Here is an 18292-nt window from a genome sequence, read left to right as displayed (position 1 = left end):
CATAATTCTCAAGAACACTCCTAGCTGGAGCTCTATGCTCCTTAGCTGGAGTGCAAGGACCTCTTGTGGTTGTTATTCTGATTGTATTTTGTAGACCCAAAAATGTTAAAACAAAGACTGAGAGACAAACAGGTTTTATTTTAAAAATAATAATTCTCTGAGTTTTTCTTTTAACATTCTCCAGACCACAAAATGCAGTAATAAAAACTATGATAAAAAAGACTCATAGCCATGGTTTTTCTTTTAAATTAAAACAGTATTAAACACTTTTTGCAGTAATCACTGTTATTAAACATTTAATTGTGTGAATTACTGAAGCATACTTTTGATTAAAAATATTGGTGATTTTTGGACCAAGATGATAGATCTGCTTGGTATATAGTGATATGATCACCCCTTGATAAAGTCAATAGCCCTGTTTTTTTATATTTTGGTTTTGTGACTCTTTGGCAAAGTCAGTAAGTCTGCCTTAATGCAGCCACAACCTGGAGACAAACCACACACTGCACATTCCAGAAAGTGTGTGCTGCAGAGGGTAAATCACTCGCAAGGGGTTAGGTGCAGTGGCCAGCTCCACTGTCTGAGTGTCTAAGCTGTACACTGCATATGACTTTATGTATTACAACACTAATTATTTATTCTGTGACATGATTGATAATATCATTGCAATATCTGTTTTGACATCTCTGATGACAAGACCACGGTCTTGTAATGGGAATGCACACATGGTGTGGGCGTGAGTTATAACTATAACTGGTGAATTTCAGTGGGTTTTGAGTTTAAAACGTTATGTTAACACTGACATTTTCACCTAACTTAATATTACTTTAACCTTTGTTTTATCATAGATAGATAGATAGATAGATAGATAGATAGATAGATAGATAGATAAATAGATCTTGCAAAGGCTAGATCTGTCGGCTTTGCTAATGCTTGCTAAACATCTGGTGTATCTGGAACACCTTTATGTTTGGTTAATGATGCCTTTGTCAGTGAAGTGTGTGCCCAGTTCAGCACCTGCTGTTTCAAAAAAATGACTGTAAAGTTTCATTTAATGCAAATTTTAAGTGTGTGTGTTTCCCAGTGAGGATGTTCATGCCCGCCAAAGTACTTTGTGTCTTGATTCTCAGAGTGAAGATCTTGGTAGAGGGGTTTAATTGGATTTTATGGAGTCAAAAAATCTGTCCCGAATTTTATTTTTCTACTTGCTTTACAGGAAAAACAAAATCGCCAATATGTATATTTTTATTTTTACAAATTAGAGTTGATTAATACAACCATCTCGAGTGCTACTTTTTGAAGTCCCTAGTTGTGATGTACGTGAATACAGGGAGTGCAGAATTATTAGGCAAGTTGTATTTTTGAGGATTAATTTTATTATTGAACAACAACCATGTTCTCAATGAACCCAAAAAACTCATTAATATCAAAGCTGAATATTTTTGGAAGTAGTTTTTAGTTTGTTTTTAGTTTTAGCTATGTTAGGGGGATATCTGTGTGTGCAGGTGACTATCACTGTGCATAATTATTAGGCAACTTAACAAAAAAAAAAATATACCCATTTCAATTATTTATTATTACCAGTGAAACCAATATAACATCTCAACATTCACAAATATACATTTCTGACATTCAAAAACAAAACAAAAACAAATCAGTGACCAATATAGCCACCTTTCTTTGCAAGGACACTCAAAAGCCTGCCATCCATGGATTCTGTCAGTGTTTTGATCTGTTCACCATCAACATTGCGTGCAGCAGCAACCACAGCCTCCCAGACACTGTTCAGAGAGGTGTACTGTTTTCCCTCCTTGTAAATCTCACATTTGATGATGGACCACAGGTTCTCAATGGGGTTCAGATCAGGTGAACAAGGAGGCCATGTCATTAGATTTCCTTCTTTTATACCCTTTCTTGCCAGCCACGCTGTGGAGTACTTGGACGCGTGTGATGGAGCATTGTCCTGCATGAAAATCATGTTTTTCTTGAAGGATGCAGACTTCTTCCTGTACCACTGCTTGAAGAAGGTGTCTTCCAGGAACTGGCAGTAGGACTGGGAGTTGAGCTTGACTCCATCCTCAACCCGAAAAGGCCCCACAAGCTCATCTTTGATGATACCAGCCCAAACCAGTACTCCACCTCCACCTTGCTGGCGTCTGAGTCGGACTGGAGCTCTCTGCCCTTTACCAATCCAGCCACGGGCCCATCCATCTGGCCCATCAAGACTCACTCTCATTTCATCAGTCCATAAAACCTTAGAAAAATCAGTCTTGAGATATTTCTTGGCCCAGTCTTGACGTTTCAGCTTGTGTGTCTTGTTCAGTGGTGGTCGTCTTTCAGCCTTTCTTACCTTGGCCATGTCTCTGAGTATTGCACACCTTGTGCTTTTGGGCACTCCAGTGATGTTGCAGCTCTGAAATATGGGCAAACTGGTGGCAAGTGGCATCGTGGCAGCTGCACGCTTGACTTTTCTCAGTTCATGGGCAGTTATTTTGCGCCTTGGTTTTTCCACACGCTTCTTGCGACCCTGTTGACTATTATGAATGGAACGCTTGATTTTTCGATGATCACGCTTCAGAAGCTTTGCAATTTTAAGAGTGCTGCATCCCTCTGCAAGATATCTCACTATTTTTGACTTTTCTGAGCCTGTCAAGTCCTTCTTTTGACCCATTTTGCCAAAGGAAAGGAAGTTGCCTAATAATTATGCACACCTGATATAGGGTGTTGATGTCATTAGACCACACCCCTTCTCATTACAGAGATGCACATCACCTAATATGCTTAATTGGTAGTAGGCTTTCGAGCCTATACAGCTTGGAGTAAGACAACATGCATAAAGAGGATGATGTGGTCAAAATACTCATTTGCCTAATAATTCTGCACTCCCTGTAGTACAGGACATATCTGTGTTGCATTCATTCCTGCTCAAAGTATAAGTCTATGTAAAGAAACAAAATGAGGTGTTTCCTCATCTGTATTTGATGTCTCATTTCTTGTTTGTAAGATTTTGCTCTTCTGCTTGGATGAGCTCAAGGTCACTTTGAGGTCGAGTGGGGCTGTTAGCGGACAAGTGCTCTGCTTTGTGTGCCATTCTGCTTACATGCTAACTATGTGTTGACAGGTCCCACCGCGCGGTGATTTAAAGCCCTTTTCTGTTATTCCCCTGTCTGCTGCCTGTCTCGTTGATAACCTGCGCGCTTTCAATTCCAGAGACGCCTTTGACAGTTAACATCTTCTTCTTTCAGAAGTGCCTAGCTGCCATTCCCTTTACATGAGGCCAGACGGATTCCTAGCCCACCCGAACCGGACAGACGGTATGTTTTTCGCTTTCACTAGCAGTTTGATGTAGTTCGCTCCCCCTTTGAGGTATTGGAGCCAATCTTCTCTCTGAAGTGCCTTTCACTTTCTTCAAGTTTAACTAAGTCTGAACGGCTCAAATTGAGGGATCCCAGTACATTCCAGTGGCAAGACGCGTTCTCTATGAATGCTTCTTGATGTAACACAAGGACATAAAATTGGTGTTCCTCTCTGTTGTCGATCCCCCACCTCAGAGCTGTAGGCGAATTGCTGAGGAGAACAGTCTGTTTTTGCTGTTATGTCACAGGCAGTCGTGTCATGACTTAGTTAAAAACACAGGGGCTTATTTACAAGGATCTGATGCATTGCTGTTGATGCGTCAGATTTCTTGCGCTGATGCGTCCGAAATTCTGACGTATCTGTGGCACAAAAATAACGCTTTGCTTGAGTAGCATCAAAAAAATGATGCTTGTCAAGCAATCCATGGAAGGCTTCCATTTAAAAAAGCTTTGCATCACTTTAACACCTGCTCTGAGAAGACGTTAAATGTTTGATGCTGTGAAGGCGAGAACGACGCAGTGAAATCTTCTATATTTCACTGCTCTAGTTCTTCATTGCTTCTAATGGGAGAACACCTACCTTGCATACATTGTGCCTGGTGCAGGTATAATGTCGCACTAGACTTTACAAACTGGTGCAGTACAGTTTGTTAATGTGGGGCATTGTAGGGGACTGCTTTGCATCACAGTTGTATAAAAAGAAATGATGCTACAGTGGCGCAAAGGGCTTGCAAATAAGCCCCATATTCTTTAGGCGACCCACTGAAAAGGATGAGTGAGCTTAAGACCATCTCAGAGTTTTTGGTACGTGACCTCGCAGGCTCTGTTTGGGAGCACTGCTATCCCAGAAGTTGCAAGAGCCAGCGAATAGCAGTGACTCTGAGGCTTAGGCAAAGCAGGTCATTTTTTTTAAAGAACTTTAAGAGCTTATGTTTTGTGTCTCACCAAAGTAGGCTGTGTGCTTGTGGATTAAGTGCACATACACTGTCTGTGTGCTTTCCAAATTATGTTGCATACACTTAGTTTACAGAGAGGTTTCCTGCTCTGCATGCTCACACGAAATTTGAGTTTTATAAGGACAGTGGGAATGTGAAAAGTTTTATCTGGTGTATTCAGTGCAGCACGCCGAGCACTATATTTGTTAAAAGTATCCAGTAAAATTTGAGTAAAACCTCCAGAAAAGTAAAAGGGTTTTCACAATCATTTTGAGCTGAAAGCCATGGTTTTAATATAACCCGAGGCACCTAAACACTGTATTTGTTTTTGTCAGACAAACCTTCTGTTTTAAAAAAAACAAATGCACCTTGTGAGAGGAGGGGCCGTGCCTTTTTGGGGGTGCGCTTTGTGCCTAGAACTACCTCAGCGGCACCCCAGTCCTCTATGCACTTTGACATATACTCCTCTGCCACAGTTCATTGTGACGTATAATGTTTTGGCACAGTGGTGTTAAATCTTGTACACAGTGCACTATGAAGTGCAATTCTGTGTCACAGCACACTTTGATACATGTGGCTGCTCCTCAGTGCGCAGTGATGTGCAATGCTATGTCACAGTGCAGAGTGACATATGACGCTGTGTCGGACGTGTCAGCACACTCTAAAACGAAAAGCTCTGAAAGAGTGCACTGTGACGTAATTTTGCACTACTGTGCTCCACAGTATGTAATGCTGTTCCACAGTGCGCTACGTCATTAAAGGATGTTCTGTGGTGCACTGTGACACGATATTGTCTCAAAATGCGCAGTGACAGGTAATGCCTTTCAGTGGGGTTCTCAACGTGTTAAATCATAAGCGCAGTGTTGCAAGAAATAAAGTTTTCCATTTAAACGTAATTCACCATAATGTGCAAGCAATACTAGAAATCAGAGTATAAAACAAGTTAATGTTGCCAAAGGAATCGGCCACTAACATCATTTGGTTGTTAACAGTTGGACAGCTACAGTAAAACATCCAATTGGGGTGCAACAACAGAGGGGACTGTGCAATCTGAGGGTACAAGAAAAGCTTATTTTAATAATCTCAGGCCTCCTAGGATCAACAACATGATACAAGGCAGAATGATAACCGGTTCATATAGAGAATAAAAGTTGAAAGGACCGGCAGAGTGATCAGTGCACACGAGAGTGAAGTGACATTGGTGAATGAATAATCTATCAACGTTGATAAATACTTCCTTTGTGAACACTGTCCTAGATGTTCAGTCTTTTATTCACTCTCCAGTAAGAGGAACAGATGTTCCCGGTCTGTTGATACTAAGAAATCAATGTATGTTCTCTCTACAAACATTCATATACCCCCACAACGTGGTGCGAACAAACACACCAGACCCCCTCTTGCAGAATGATATGTGCTACTGAGTGTTCACAGTCAATCACGTTCATTACCATTTGCAGACATCATCGAGGGTTTGTAAGGGGTTGCTGGTGACAATAAATCTGATATTATTTCGTGTGCAGGTTGCCTGTTTGAAAAGGGACCCAGACAGTTCTACGACGACACCTGCGTGGTTCCTGAGAAGTTTGATGGTATGTCACAATACTTGTCTCAGGTTTCATTTTTGTAAATGCCTTCTTGACTTTCATTTTGTAAAAAAAAATATATATATATTTTTAGAATGTGTCCTGGGATTTCCAGCGGTAATGCTGTTATGTCCTTTCTTCTGTTTTGCACGGAGGCGCTCAGGAGCGCCAAAGTACATTTTTTTGAAGTTTGGTATATTTTGCACCGTTTTTTCATCAGGTAGTACTGGTTGTAAGCAGCAAAATAAGAGTTTTTGAATGTCTAATATTGATTGAATGAGATATTGTTTTTTTGCTGTGTACAATAGGACTCACAGCTGTAAGAAGAAATGACTCAAAGTAAAATGCCTCTCCCAGACGTGTACTGTGATGCTACACAGTATCTTAGTGCCAACTAGCACAGCCCAAAAAATAGAAGCATTTAGGGCAGTCTATATTCTGGCCTCTGGAGGGTTGATCCGCACAGCGCAGTTTCCTGTTTTGGGACTTAGCGCGCAGTCTGTTGGCAGTTATCCATAGGCGCGTTTTGGCTACAGAATACATTTTCTTTATTAAAAATATTATTTTGATTCCATCCTGCTTCTCTCTGATTGGAAGAGAGATTATTGTCAGTCTTTTTGTAATAGTGCACGTTAGGCTCACAGACAGGACAAGCAGTTGCTACTTATTAGGCTGTGTGCAGTCATTGCTCTTTGTTAGATATTTAATTGGAAGGTATCCTGATAAATTAAGAAAGCAAGCAGAAAGGGATGCAGTATTTGCTTCTGCTTAATCTCGGGGAAAATATTTCAGAAACGTTGTTAGAGAGATGTTTTCAGGATGAGGTAGGTGCACACTGGCACTTCAAATGGGTTTATTAGTCGTGGAATTACCTTTGATTTTCATTTGACATCCCATTGTAAAGGTCTGAGGTCAGTCTGCAGGAACACAAGGCCAGATCGTAATCTTCTTTGCCGTCGTGCTGGCTGAGGTCTTGCTCTTTGCAGGTCAGCTGGAGTGCAGACGAACAGGCTAATTACTCTGGCTTTTTGGGCGATTACTCAGTATATTCTGTTGGCTGTTTTTTATTTAGGTCTGGCTTGACAGCGCAGCCGTTTTTCTTGCCATGCTCCTATCAGTTCTTAAAAACACTCAGCTTTTGTTTCGGCTTCCCCTAAAGAACTAGTATTACTCTGTCCCTACAAGCTATTGGCTGTTTAGTGTATCATTCCACCTTCCAGGAGGTCCTTCCATTTCAAAGCACGAGGGACTATTTGCATCTAAACAGACTCAGTCGTCAAGCCGCTTGTCACACTAAGTTCTCCATCTCCTCTATGTATTTTATACAGAAAGCAATCCATTGTTCAACTTTTTTTGCCAGTGTAGGAAAATCCGATTGAGCAAGTTTTAATGTGTCGAAAAACATTTGTGCATGCAGACTATATGAAAATTATTTGTAAATCCTTATGTTTGCCTGTGTTCCCACATTAAATCCAGACCTGTTGGCATTGCCAATTCTTGTTGTAAAAGATCTAGCGTTAGTTGTTCTTATGAGTTGATTGCTTCTAATATGGAATAATATAGGACGTCGTCCTGATGTTAGACCTCTGCATTTGAAAGGGACTGTGAAAAGGTACCAACGAAAACAACGTAACATGGTCACTATAGAGTAGAATGCACAAAAATAATGCTCTGTTAGTTCCTAATACATCAAATCTACTTCCTTTTGCAGCAATTTTCTAAAACACAATAAGTCATATTTTAGAAACTGCACCAGTGGAATTCAGCTTAGGGCAATTGCCCTCCAGATTTCTCCTGCCCACGCTACAGCCTGTGTGCAGCTTCACCAGATCAAACAGAAGATAGTGGAACTATCCAGCCAAGGAATTGTGACTTTGGATTCTGGATTTTAATTCAGACAATTCGTTCAAACCAATAGCGTGATTCTGGCCAAATCACATGATCTCTGTTCACGTATGATCTGCTGGAAAATGTAATTAAAATGTGTATTGTTCCACTTGATGAACTCAACAACTTGATTCATCTTCCACCGCCCAGTAGTCCTTACATGTCCCTTAACCAGATTTCTGCTACCTAGATACTACATATGTATATTTTAGAACGCTGCATGTTATGTAATGTGGTCCCGCATGTGAGAGACATTCTTGAAGTTAAATCCAATGCAACTGCAGTAGCCATTTAACGAAACAAGAACGGCTTTTCAGCTGCTATACCTTCATTTTGGGAGAATTAATACAACATGGAAGCTATCCAGTAACCTTAGGAATCATGGTATAATAAGTATGCCCCTGGGAATCATGACTCCTGTGGATCGATTTTTAAATCAATCCAATTTTGACGATTATCTGAATTATACTTACTGGACCTAAAAAGTGTCCAGTGTATGAAATAAGTTGCAAATTAAATGCTTATTAGAAAAGAGGACGGACATTTGTAATTGTATTTAAATAGTGCTTATAATCCCTGACAAGGCGTTAAAGTGCTCCTCTGGTTTCCAAGATTAAACATTAATAGTTAGCAGATTAGAAATGGGTTTTTGTTTACTCGTACATTAGTTGTGTTAGGTTGTGCTCTTAATTTCTTCTGTGTTTAGTAGAGTTTGGATGAGGGATAGAATGATGGGAATTGATTTGAGAGTTGTTTTTGTAGTAGTGGTCGTGTGTGTCTGTTAGTTCGAGTAATGCGCAGCAAAGGTCTGAAAGATATGGGATGAGACAGAGATAGGAGGGAACGGAGAAAGGTTGAAAGGCTGATTATTATATACTAAAAAAAATTAACTTTCACATACATATTTGCAAACGACACTTGGTAAAGTTTTATTGGTTAGAGAAAACCTCTCTAATTAGCAATATGAGCATAGAAGCAGCACTGTTTACTGGGTGTAATTTGCACATTTATACTGTGGCGAAGTATGTACATTTTTCATGACATTTCTTAAAGCTTTCATAGCAGGCACAAACACCTCTGTATGCATCTATATCTACATTGAAGCAGGAATTATAACATGGGGTGATGAACCCATGTATCTTGTGGTGTAATATAAGTTTTTTCCCTTATGTAAATGTATCTGCTTACAATAGGAAGCATAGTTCAGTGTACAATGGCACATTTCCCTTAGTCGTGCTGCACACCGTACGTGACTCGTGTATACTCCATTTTAAGTTCAACTATAACATGAAGCATAGTTAAAAATGACTGCCTCCTTATCATTTAAAATGAGAGATGTATACGTTTCTATAACCTGCAAAATAGAAGGGACAGATTTTAAAGAACAAAATGAAGAGACCACACTCACAGAAAATTTGATAGGTAGACTAGAATTTCCGCAAGTCTATGACAGCAGTACAAATGGTAGGCTCTACAGTTCAGCCATATCTGCAATAACTGCAGTAAAAAGGAAACCACGCCAAAGGTGGAATTGACACAACCGTAACACTGAAATGTCTTCCGGGGTCATGGGGAAATGGTCAAAATACCCTCAATTACACTAATGCAAGCAGTTTGCAAAATGGTCAGATATATTTAAACGTTATAGTAGCCTCTACAAAAAAATATTGCTGTGCCCTCTGGGATTGTTCCATACCTTGATTGCTCGTCTGACAATCATGATGGTATCATGCAACAATCTCTCCGTTTCTTATATGAACTTCTGCGCACTGGCACTCAATAATATTGTGGAGGCCTTTGCTTTTGGACATCCTTCAAAGAAGTGATTCCTTTCGCGCCTCAAGTAGGTATACAGGAATCAATACGCAAAAAAAAAGTGCTGCGTTAGTGAGTAAAGTGATGATACAGTTCTAGTGTGTCAGACGTGAAAAGTGGCAAAAACAGAATGAGGCACCTAAAGGAAAGTACAATGATTATCAATAAATTATGAGTAACAGGAGACCTGGATAGTTCGCTAATTGTTTCCTGATGTTCCCTATCCAAAGATGTAAAAACAGTCCAAAGATTTGGAAATGACAATATTTCGACCTCAGTGTTAGATATTTCCCCATGGTCATCATCAGGAAAATGTCAAAGACATTCCAATTGTATAATGGCTCTTTATATGTGGTTTTACAGCCAGTGTATGAAGCATTTATGAAATTGATCACTTTTGCTAACACCAGAATCATTAGAGGTGTGATCTGTGCTATGTCGTGTGTGACATCAACTGTTGAGGTCTGTCATTCTTGGTGTTCGGCTACTGCTACACCTACAGGAATGAGGCCAGGTGAGAAAACTGGTTGAGAGAGAAACGTTCAGCTGATGTAGAAACTTTTATGTGCATTGTTTCTCACACATGCAAACATGCCCAGCCATTCAATCACACAGAGCATATTTTCCTCAAGACCAATAGTAACAGGCATCTTTCTGGCCTATAGAGCTAAGCTGACTCATCAATCCCTGCAACTAACCCATAAAGTCATGCATGACACACCAGCATTCCAGAACACAGTCAGTGACTTGCAAGAACCAGACAACTAGCATTCCTAACGAGCCTTAACAGTGGCAGACTATACAAATACCAAACACCTAACACATCACTTTTTACATTCTCCTCCTGGACTTAAACTACATTCTGTTGTGTTAGCATACAGGGAGTGCAGAATTATTAGGCAAATTAGTATTTTGACCACATCATCCTCTTTATGCATGTTGTCTTACTCCAAGCTGTATAGGCTCGAAAGCCTACTACCAATTAAGCATATTAGGTGAAATGCATCTCTGTAATGAGAAGGGGTGTGGTCTAATGACATCAACACCCTATATCAGGTGTGCATAATTATTAGGCAACTTAACAAAAAACAAATATATACCCATTTCAATTATTTATTATTACCAGTGAAACCAATATAACATCTCAACATTCACAAATATACATTTCTGACATTCAAAAACAAAACAAAAACAAATCAGTGACCAATATAGCCACCTTTCTTTGCAAGGACACTCAAAAGCCTGCCATACATGGATTCTGTCAGTGTTTTGATCTGTTCACCATCAACATTGCGTGCAGCAGCAACCACAGCCTCCCAGACACTGTTCAGAGAGGTGTACTGTTTTCCCTCCTTGTAAATCTCACATTTGATGATGGACCACAGGTTCTCAATGGGGTTCAGATCAGGTGAACAAGGAGGCCATGTCATTAGATTTCCTTCTTTTATACCCTTTCTTGCCAGCCACGCTGTGGAGTACTTGGACGCGTGTGATGGAGCATTGTCCTGCATGAAAATCATGTTTTTCTTGAAGGATGCAGACTTCTTCCTGTACCACTGCTTGAAGAAGGTGTCTTCCAGGAACTGGCAGTAGGACTGGGAGTTGAGCTTGACTCCATCCTCAACCCGAAAAGGCCCCACAAGCTCATCTTTGATGATACCAGCCCAAACCAGTACTCCACCTCCACCTTGCTGGCGTCTGAGTGGGACTGGAGCTCTCTGCCCTTTACCAATCCAGCCACGGGCCCATCCATCTGGCCCATCAAGACTCACTCTCATTTCATCAGGCCATAAAACCTTAGAAAAATCAGTCTTGAGATATTTCTTGGCCCAGTCTTGACGTTTCAGCTTGTGTGTCTTGTTCAGTGGTGGTCGTCTTTCAGCCTTTCTTACCTTGGCCATGTCTCTGAGTATTGCACACCTTGTGCTTTTGGGCACTCCAGTGATGTTGCAGCTCTGAAATATGGCCAAACTGGTGGCAAGTGGCATCGTGGCAGCTGCACGCTTGACTTTTCTCAGTTCATGGGCAGTTATTTTGCGCCTTGGTTTTTCCACACGCTTCTTGCGACCCTGTTGACTATTTTGAATGAAACGCTTGCTTGTTCGATGATCACGCTTCAGAAGCTTTGCAATTTTAAGAGTGCTGCATCCCTCTGCAAGATATCTCACTATTTTTGACTTTTCTGAGCCTGTCAAGTCCTTCTTTTGACCCATTTTGCCAAAGGAAAGGAAGTTGCCTAATAATTATGCACACCTGATATAGGGTGTTGATGTCATTAGACCACACCCCTTCTCATTACAGAGATGCACATCACCTAATATGCTTAATTGGTAGTAGGCTTTCGAGCCTATACAGCTTGGAGTAAGACAACATGCATAAAGAGGATGATGTGGTCAAAATACTCATTTGCCTAATAATTCTGCACTCCCTGTAGATGTTAAGAAAATAAAACCCTTTTGCAGCAGTGCATGCTTACTTTTTTGGCACATATTACAGACACAAACCATATTTTGATTTTGCTCATTACCATGAACTCCAGGATAAACGGAGTTATGCACATTGTGCTTGGGAATAAAGGATAATATGTGGTGTATCTCACATCACCCTATAGCGTGTTAGGGAAGTTGCACTCTGTTTACAGATACACTTGAGGCCCACATATAAACCTATAGATTATTAACATTGAATAATGGGGATGCTTTTCACCAGTGGGTGCTGAGTGATATCAAACAGACAGTAAGGGTGAAGCTTGGGTTGCCTATGATGTCACCCGGAACCCTGAGGTGAAAAACATCCATATTAGTTAACACCTTACTCATCTATCATTACATAATATTTATGGCACCCCTAAATCATCTGCCCCCACTTTCAACATCTAAAGCAAAGCAAAGAAAAAATACGTGGAGCCATATACAACATGGCCTTTCCTCCCACTATAGATAATTCCTGGCACCTACTCCTCCACCATCTACATTAACCTTTCTCCCACCCAAATAGAAAAATCAATTGCCTGGCCTTCCGGCAACCACCCCCACTCCCGCCTAGGCCTTTCCTCCCACTTTCTTGTCAAAGCTGCTCCCTTCTCTCTGACAGTGAGAGCAGGAGGCAGGCACGGTGCGGATTGTGGTTTACACAGAGCTCCTGTTTGGGGCAGCATGCTTTCCCTGTGTCATTGTGGATCTGTGGACCTCATTTTAGAGGGAAATGTGGCAGATCGCGCAGGCTGCATGCGCCCTCCCGCTGCCCTCATCCCTAGACGATGGACTGCAGGCTAGCACACCAGCCTCCAAAATGCTGCCTCAGTCTGATCTCTGGGGACTAAGGTGAGGCTTGGAACACGGGGGCAGTGGCACCTCTTTTGACGATGCCACAACAGTAGCAAGCAATCGTTGTTTCCCACTGTTATGTCATACCTGTAAATAATCCGATTTTAATCTGGTTAGTTATATTAATGGCTTCCAGTGGAAGTCATATTTAGCAGTGTTATCCTAGCTTGTATTGAGCCAATGAGTCTGCCAGACTTGGCGTATAAATCTTAATTTCCCATTCTTGTGCTTCTCCATTCTACAGGATGTCCGCCCCGCAGCTCATTAGTCCTGTGTACGGGGTTTTATGTGAGCACTCCATAGCTATTAAAGTCCTTTTGTCCACGAGCAAATGATGGCCATTCGTTCCTCCCAAGAAGATACATACTGCAAGCAAAAGCAGGGCAGATGTAAAATATTTATCAGCCTTGGAAATAAAGCGCTGTCACAAGTAAAATGCCCATCGGTGACATTGATGGGAATTTCTTGATGCTGCCTTCTGAGAAGACCATTTGCGACAGGGCATTTTACCAAGATTTTCTCTCTCTATCAAGACTGTGTTTTTTTTAAACTGCATTTTATATCAGCTAGTGAGACTTGCATCTTCAGGAAAGAGAGAGTCTGCAAATCACAGCATTAATTGGTCCACCGCATTAGTTGATTCAAGAGGCACGATTTGGTGGTGGCTATTTCTTTTACTTTTTAAATGCCGAATCTGCCCTTTCCAGGGATTTGTGTACTTTAAATTGAATTCCCTGTGACGATTAGACGCCTTTTGTCATCTGTTTCGAATGAAACAGTTTTAATTCCAGCTGAGTAGCAGCGTTTTAAAACGATGATAACTGAAATCACAGAGTGGTAAGGTGTACATTTGTTGCAGGGATTATAGCCAATTAGGATCATTTAGATAAATAAAAACACCTGCCCTATTTGACAAGTTATTTTGCCCACTTACTAACACAAACAATCCTACATTAGGTTCACTGGTAAACCAATACTGCTGTACTGAAGGGCCCAACAGTAGAGCCCCCTATCCTTAATTCACCAGCCTATGACTCCTAGGCTAGCAGGGGGTACCTGGATACCATCAATATTTGTGGCTCTTTACCGTACTTAGCAGGTCCTTTCTTTTGTGCTAAGACCACGTGGCCCCTATTCTAAGTCAGCTGTTCATTTCCAGTCCGATCCTAGTTTGCACAGGGATCAGAATTATGGGCCCGAGTCATAAAGGAAATTTACACTTTTGAGTACGTTTACAATTTAGAGTAAGTTTACTACTTGTCAGTATTCACTAAATGCACTTTTGTAGTAACTTACTGGATTGTGCTAAGTCCAGCTTTACACTTGTCCAGCCTCTGGTAATGCAGCACCCTCCCATAGAAAATAATGGAGGCAGGGACTTCGTTTAGAAGTGAAATTTCTGAATACTGAAAAGTAATAAATATATTCTAAAGCAAGTTAATACAAAAGAGCAGTCTGTGAATAGCACTTTGTAGTACTACAAAATGTACTACAAAATGCAGTTTGTGAATCAAATCCAATATATTGTGCAATAAAAAGGAATAGGCTTGGATGGCGACCTTGGACATCAATTAGGATTTTAATGTTCTTAGTAAAGTGAAGGCAGCTGCAATTAAATAGAAACAACTGGAGTTTTGGTGTCCTGTTTACTTCCTGTAGATTTTAGTCCTTGCCTTTCTAGCCCACAGTAGAAATTGTGATGCCCCCTGATGGTCTTTTTGTTTGATAATAAGTCAATCCTGCAATGTCTTGTGTGGGAAGAAGGATGTGTGATCTCAGTTCTGCTACCCCTGGAATGTTGGTGCCTCAGTAATTCCAAGCTTGCAACATGCATGCTTGACAACAGACCTCGAGATCTAAAATGGGTTGGACTTTCAGGCTTGCCCGCTATCAAAAAGGAGTAACAGTACTAGAAAGGCATATATATATATATATATATATTTTTTTTTGTAATCTTTGTTCTTAAACCACTTTAATATTCTGAAAACTCAATGAGTTTGCTGCCGTAAACAATGAGAGTTGTATATACCTTGGATCCGCTGTCATTACTGGACTGAAATTTTATCTTAACACTTTTTGCTGTTGCAAACTCGTGATACAACTTTATATTTTACTTTATTTCGTGATACAACTTTATATTTTACACTATTCTTTTCTATGGTGTGTGACATGCCACTCTCTTTAGGTCCTAATCAATTTTATCGAAAGGATGATGGTCCTCATCATGTGCTACATAAATTCCTTCTAGCAACAACCGGTTAAACCAATGATTGTTCTGTTTTCCAATTAAAGAATGGGCCCCATTTGGTAATATTCATCCAGAGGATGCAATTAGTGATTGGTCACCCCAACTGTGCACTTCTGGATTGCCTCTTGGAACATGCACAGAGAGTTGTGTGCTGAAGGTACAAACAGCTCCACTGCGCCACAGTTGCAGTGTTTTCCAAGTGAATGCTTATTAGTTTGCATAGCAGAGGGAAAAAAGTGTAATTTCATTGTTTGCTGCTCCAGAATGTGCATCTTTGAAGAGGTGTAATCAGTGTCAAAAATAGTTACTATTGAAAGGAAAAGTTGAAAAACAAATTTCTCTCTCCCAGGATGCAGCACCAGCAAAAAGCATAAAGCTAATCGAGAAGATTTTTGGTTCTTCTGGGATGTGTCTCTGTTACTGCATTTACTTAAGTAAAAAATAAATTTCATGGACAAAGCCATTTTGTAACCACAGTCCCTATGACTCGCAAAATCACTACATTGCTTTTTGTTATCTACTGAGCCAGTTTTGGATATGCTCCCAAACGTATTTTTTTGTTTAAAGCAGCACCGCTTTCTTCAAGGAACTCAGGTTGCTTTAAAGAAAAAGTTTCCAGTTTGCAAATTTGATCCCAGGGTTCTTGGTCTGCTGTTCCTTGCAGACCAACATCCCTGAGTTTGTTGCTAATCACAGCACCTGTCACATTAAATGACACCAGCTGTTTTGGGGTGAAAAATAGTTTGGAGATGCAAATGCAAGGATGGAGGTCTACTGTTCCCTGCAGGCTTCCATCATAGTGATGACAGTTACTCACACAGGGTTGCAAATTGTGGCCTGCCCTCGTCATAATCGCAAAAAGCTTTCCCGTTGGCAAACCAGTTTGTGTCCAAATTGCTCATTCCTGATTGGCGAATAAAAATAACACATCAGGCACTACCTTTTAAGAGAGTGCACATCAAGTGAATACATAATGTAACAAATTGTAAATGAATGATTCCAGGTATGTAATTTTTCTTTGAAAATATGTTAATTCTGGCTGGAGCCTTCTTTAAAATTGGATGATCCAATCATCTTCTGCTTGGCAGCTTTTTTTGTGAGACGTGTTGCCAAAGGCAGAAAAACAAATATTTAAGGAGCTTGAAAGTTGCCATGCATTAGTGTCCCTATTGATGAACCACAATATGTTATTTGTTTTCACTTTTTTTATTACTGTTTTTCTGTGGAACCAATTCTTGTTTTTGAAGTAATGTGATGCACTAATGAAACTCAGGATAATTTGGAATGCAAAAACTCACTTTCTTTATGACAAACATATACCTTCTTTCATTTTGGGAGCAATACTGTCTCAAGGGGTAGATAAATATGTATTGTATGTTACAATTGTAGTTTTTTTTATCACAATCCATATGTGACACTTGTTTCAATTGTGTGCATAACATGATAAGTGATTCTGGATATTTCAATTTTCTCTTCCACAGGGGACATAAAACAGGAGCCTGGAATGTACCGGGAAGGACCCACATATCAAAGGAGGGGATCACTTCAGCTCTGGCAATTTTTGGTAGCGCTCCTTGATGACCCTTCGAATGCACACTTCATCGCTTGGACGGGCCGTGGAATGGAGTTCAAACTCATTGAGCCAGAAGAGGTGAGTCTTACATATGGTGAATTGAAATAGACAAACAGAAGATCACGCTTGCAGTAGCAAGATGAATATTCTTGTAGTCCTCGTCCACTACCCCTGCTGAGCATGAAAGTCGAAGCTGTTTCATTACAGCCAAATTTGCAACATCCAGTAAATTGACAATCCCTCATAATGGAGCTCATTAACAAAATGTGATGCTGTCATTCACTTACCTTCACTGCCCTAAATCGAATCTGCTAATGCAAATGGCTACTCCCGATCTGTAGAATCTGTATCTTTAGATCAAAACACTTGTATACTGGACTTACTGCTGATCAACATGGACTACCATGGTTGATTTTCCACAGCCATCAGTATAGGGTTTAAAGTTTCTCAAAGAAACATTGGATTTCTAGTGCAGGGGGGCTGTCAGATTGGGTGAAGGCTATGGGTCTTGTGCATTAACACCCCTAAAATTATGACATTGCGAGAAGTCCCAAATATTTCTATTGGTTTTTAATACTCAATTTCCATGTTTGCCATTAATGATAAAAATACTGAGAAACCAAACTTTTTCAGAAGTGTAGGGAACAGCATATCTCTACACAAAAAAAATATTTTCCAGGTGAAGAACAATGTTCACTATGCAGATGGCCATTTTGATATACCGAAGGCCTCAGTCAGTGTGCAGCAGTGCATCTGGAGGTATACTCTCCTCGGGAAATAGCTAAATCACATTGTGGTTGTTCAGCTCTGCAGTTTTGCCTCCCAATTCTAAGTTTTCTGGATCAGAATGAAACATGGATCAGAATGAAAGAGAACACGCAGAATCTTTTTTTTAGTGGTGGAACCATGTTTTCCATTTTCTCACCTCACAATTTCCTCCATACAGTACCAATTAGAAACCAATGTAATTAAATATCCTAGGTTTTATCAAAATTTCAGACCAACTCGGAATGTCAAACTGGGCGAAAACAGTGCGTGTCCAACTTTACATTTATGCTTTAAATCTATTTATTGGTAATTTGATTTGTATTATCACAAACACCCACCTACTTCCGCCCCCAGCTTTACATTTAAAGGGCATTTAGGCTATCAGTGCTGCATTAGTGCTGCAGATTATCTTCCCCGTGCGTGATTCTCAAGATTAAATCTAGTAAGATTGATTTACCCAGCTTCAGTGCGCACTCCTGTGGATCTTTGTGAATCCATGAAATTGTGTAGATTAGCAAAAAAGTTGTTAATCGTATCTATAGACTTTGCAGCATCATTGAATCCATGTGCAGTGTTTTACAGCATGTTCAAAGGGACAAATATTCTCATCAAGGGCCAATTAGATTTCCTATCCGGTATGCAACATTCTTTGGCTAGAGAACAGAAAAGAGATCAGTATTGCATGCCTTATTTTATTTATTACTATTGTTTGTGTGTGTATACATATATACATATATATATATGTGTGTGTGTATATATATATATATATAATAATACGTTCAAATATGTTGTCATATTTAG

The 18292-nt window shown here is 40.2% G+C and overlaps 1 protein-coding gene across 5 annotated transcripts in view; it reads left to right on the top strand.

Annotated features, from left to right (window-relative positions):
* Positions 1–18292, top strand: part of ETV1 (ETS variant transcription factor 1) — a 126917-nt gene that overhangs the window by 96016 nt on the left and 12609 nt on the right. For all 5 annotated transcript variants that reach the window (XM_069211790.1, XM_069211789.1, XM_069211792.1 and 2 more), the window contains 3 exons: positions 3246–3314; positions 5812–5880; positions 16632–16801. In XM_069211790.1, coding sequence (XP_069067891.1) covers positions 3246–3314; positions 5812–5880; positions 16632–16801 — 308 coding nt within the window. The remainder of the gene's footprint in view (positions 1–3245; positions 3315–5811; positions 5881–16631; positions 16802–18292) is intronic.

This window comes from Pleurodeles waltl, chromosome 10 (genome assembly GCF_031143425.1).
Source record: "Pleurodeles waltl isolate 20211129_DDA chromosome 10, aPleWal1.hap1.20221129, whole genome shotgun sequence".
Classification (NCBI taxonomy): Eukaryota; Metazoa; Chordata; class Amphibia; order Caudata; family Salamandridae; genus Pleurodeles; species Pleurodeles waltl.
The sequence above is the reverse complement of the archived record's forward strand: the minus strand, read 5'-3'. Positions and strand labels throughout refer to the sequence as shown.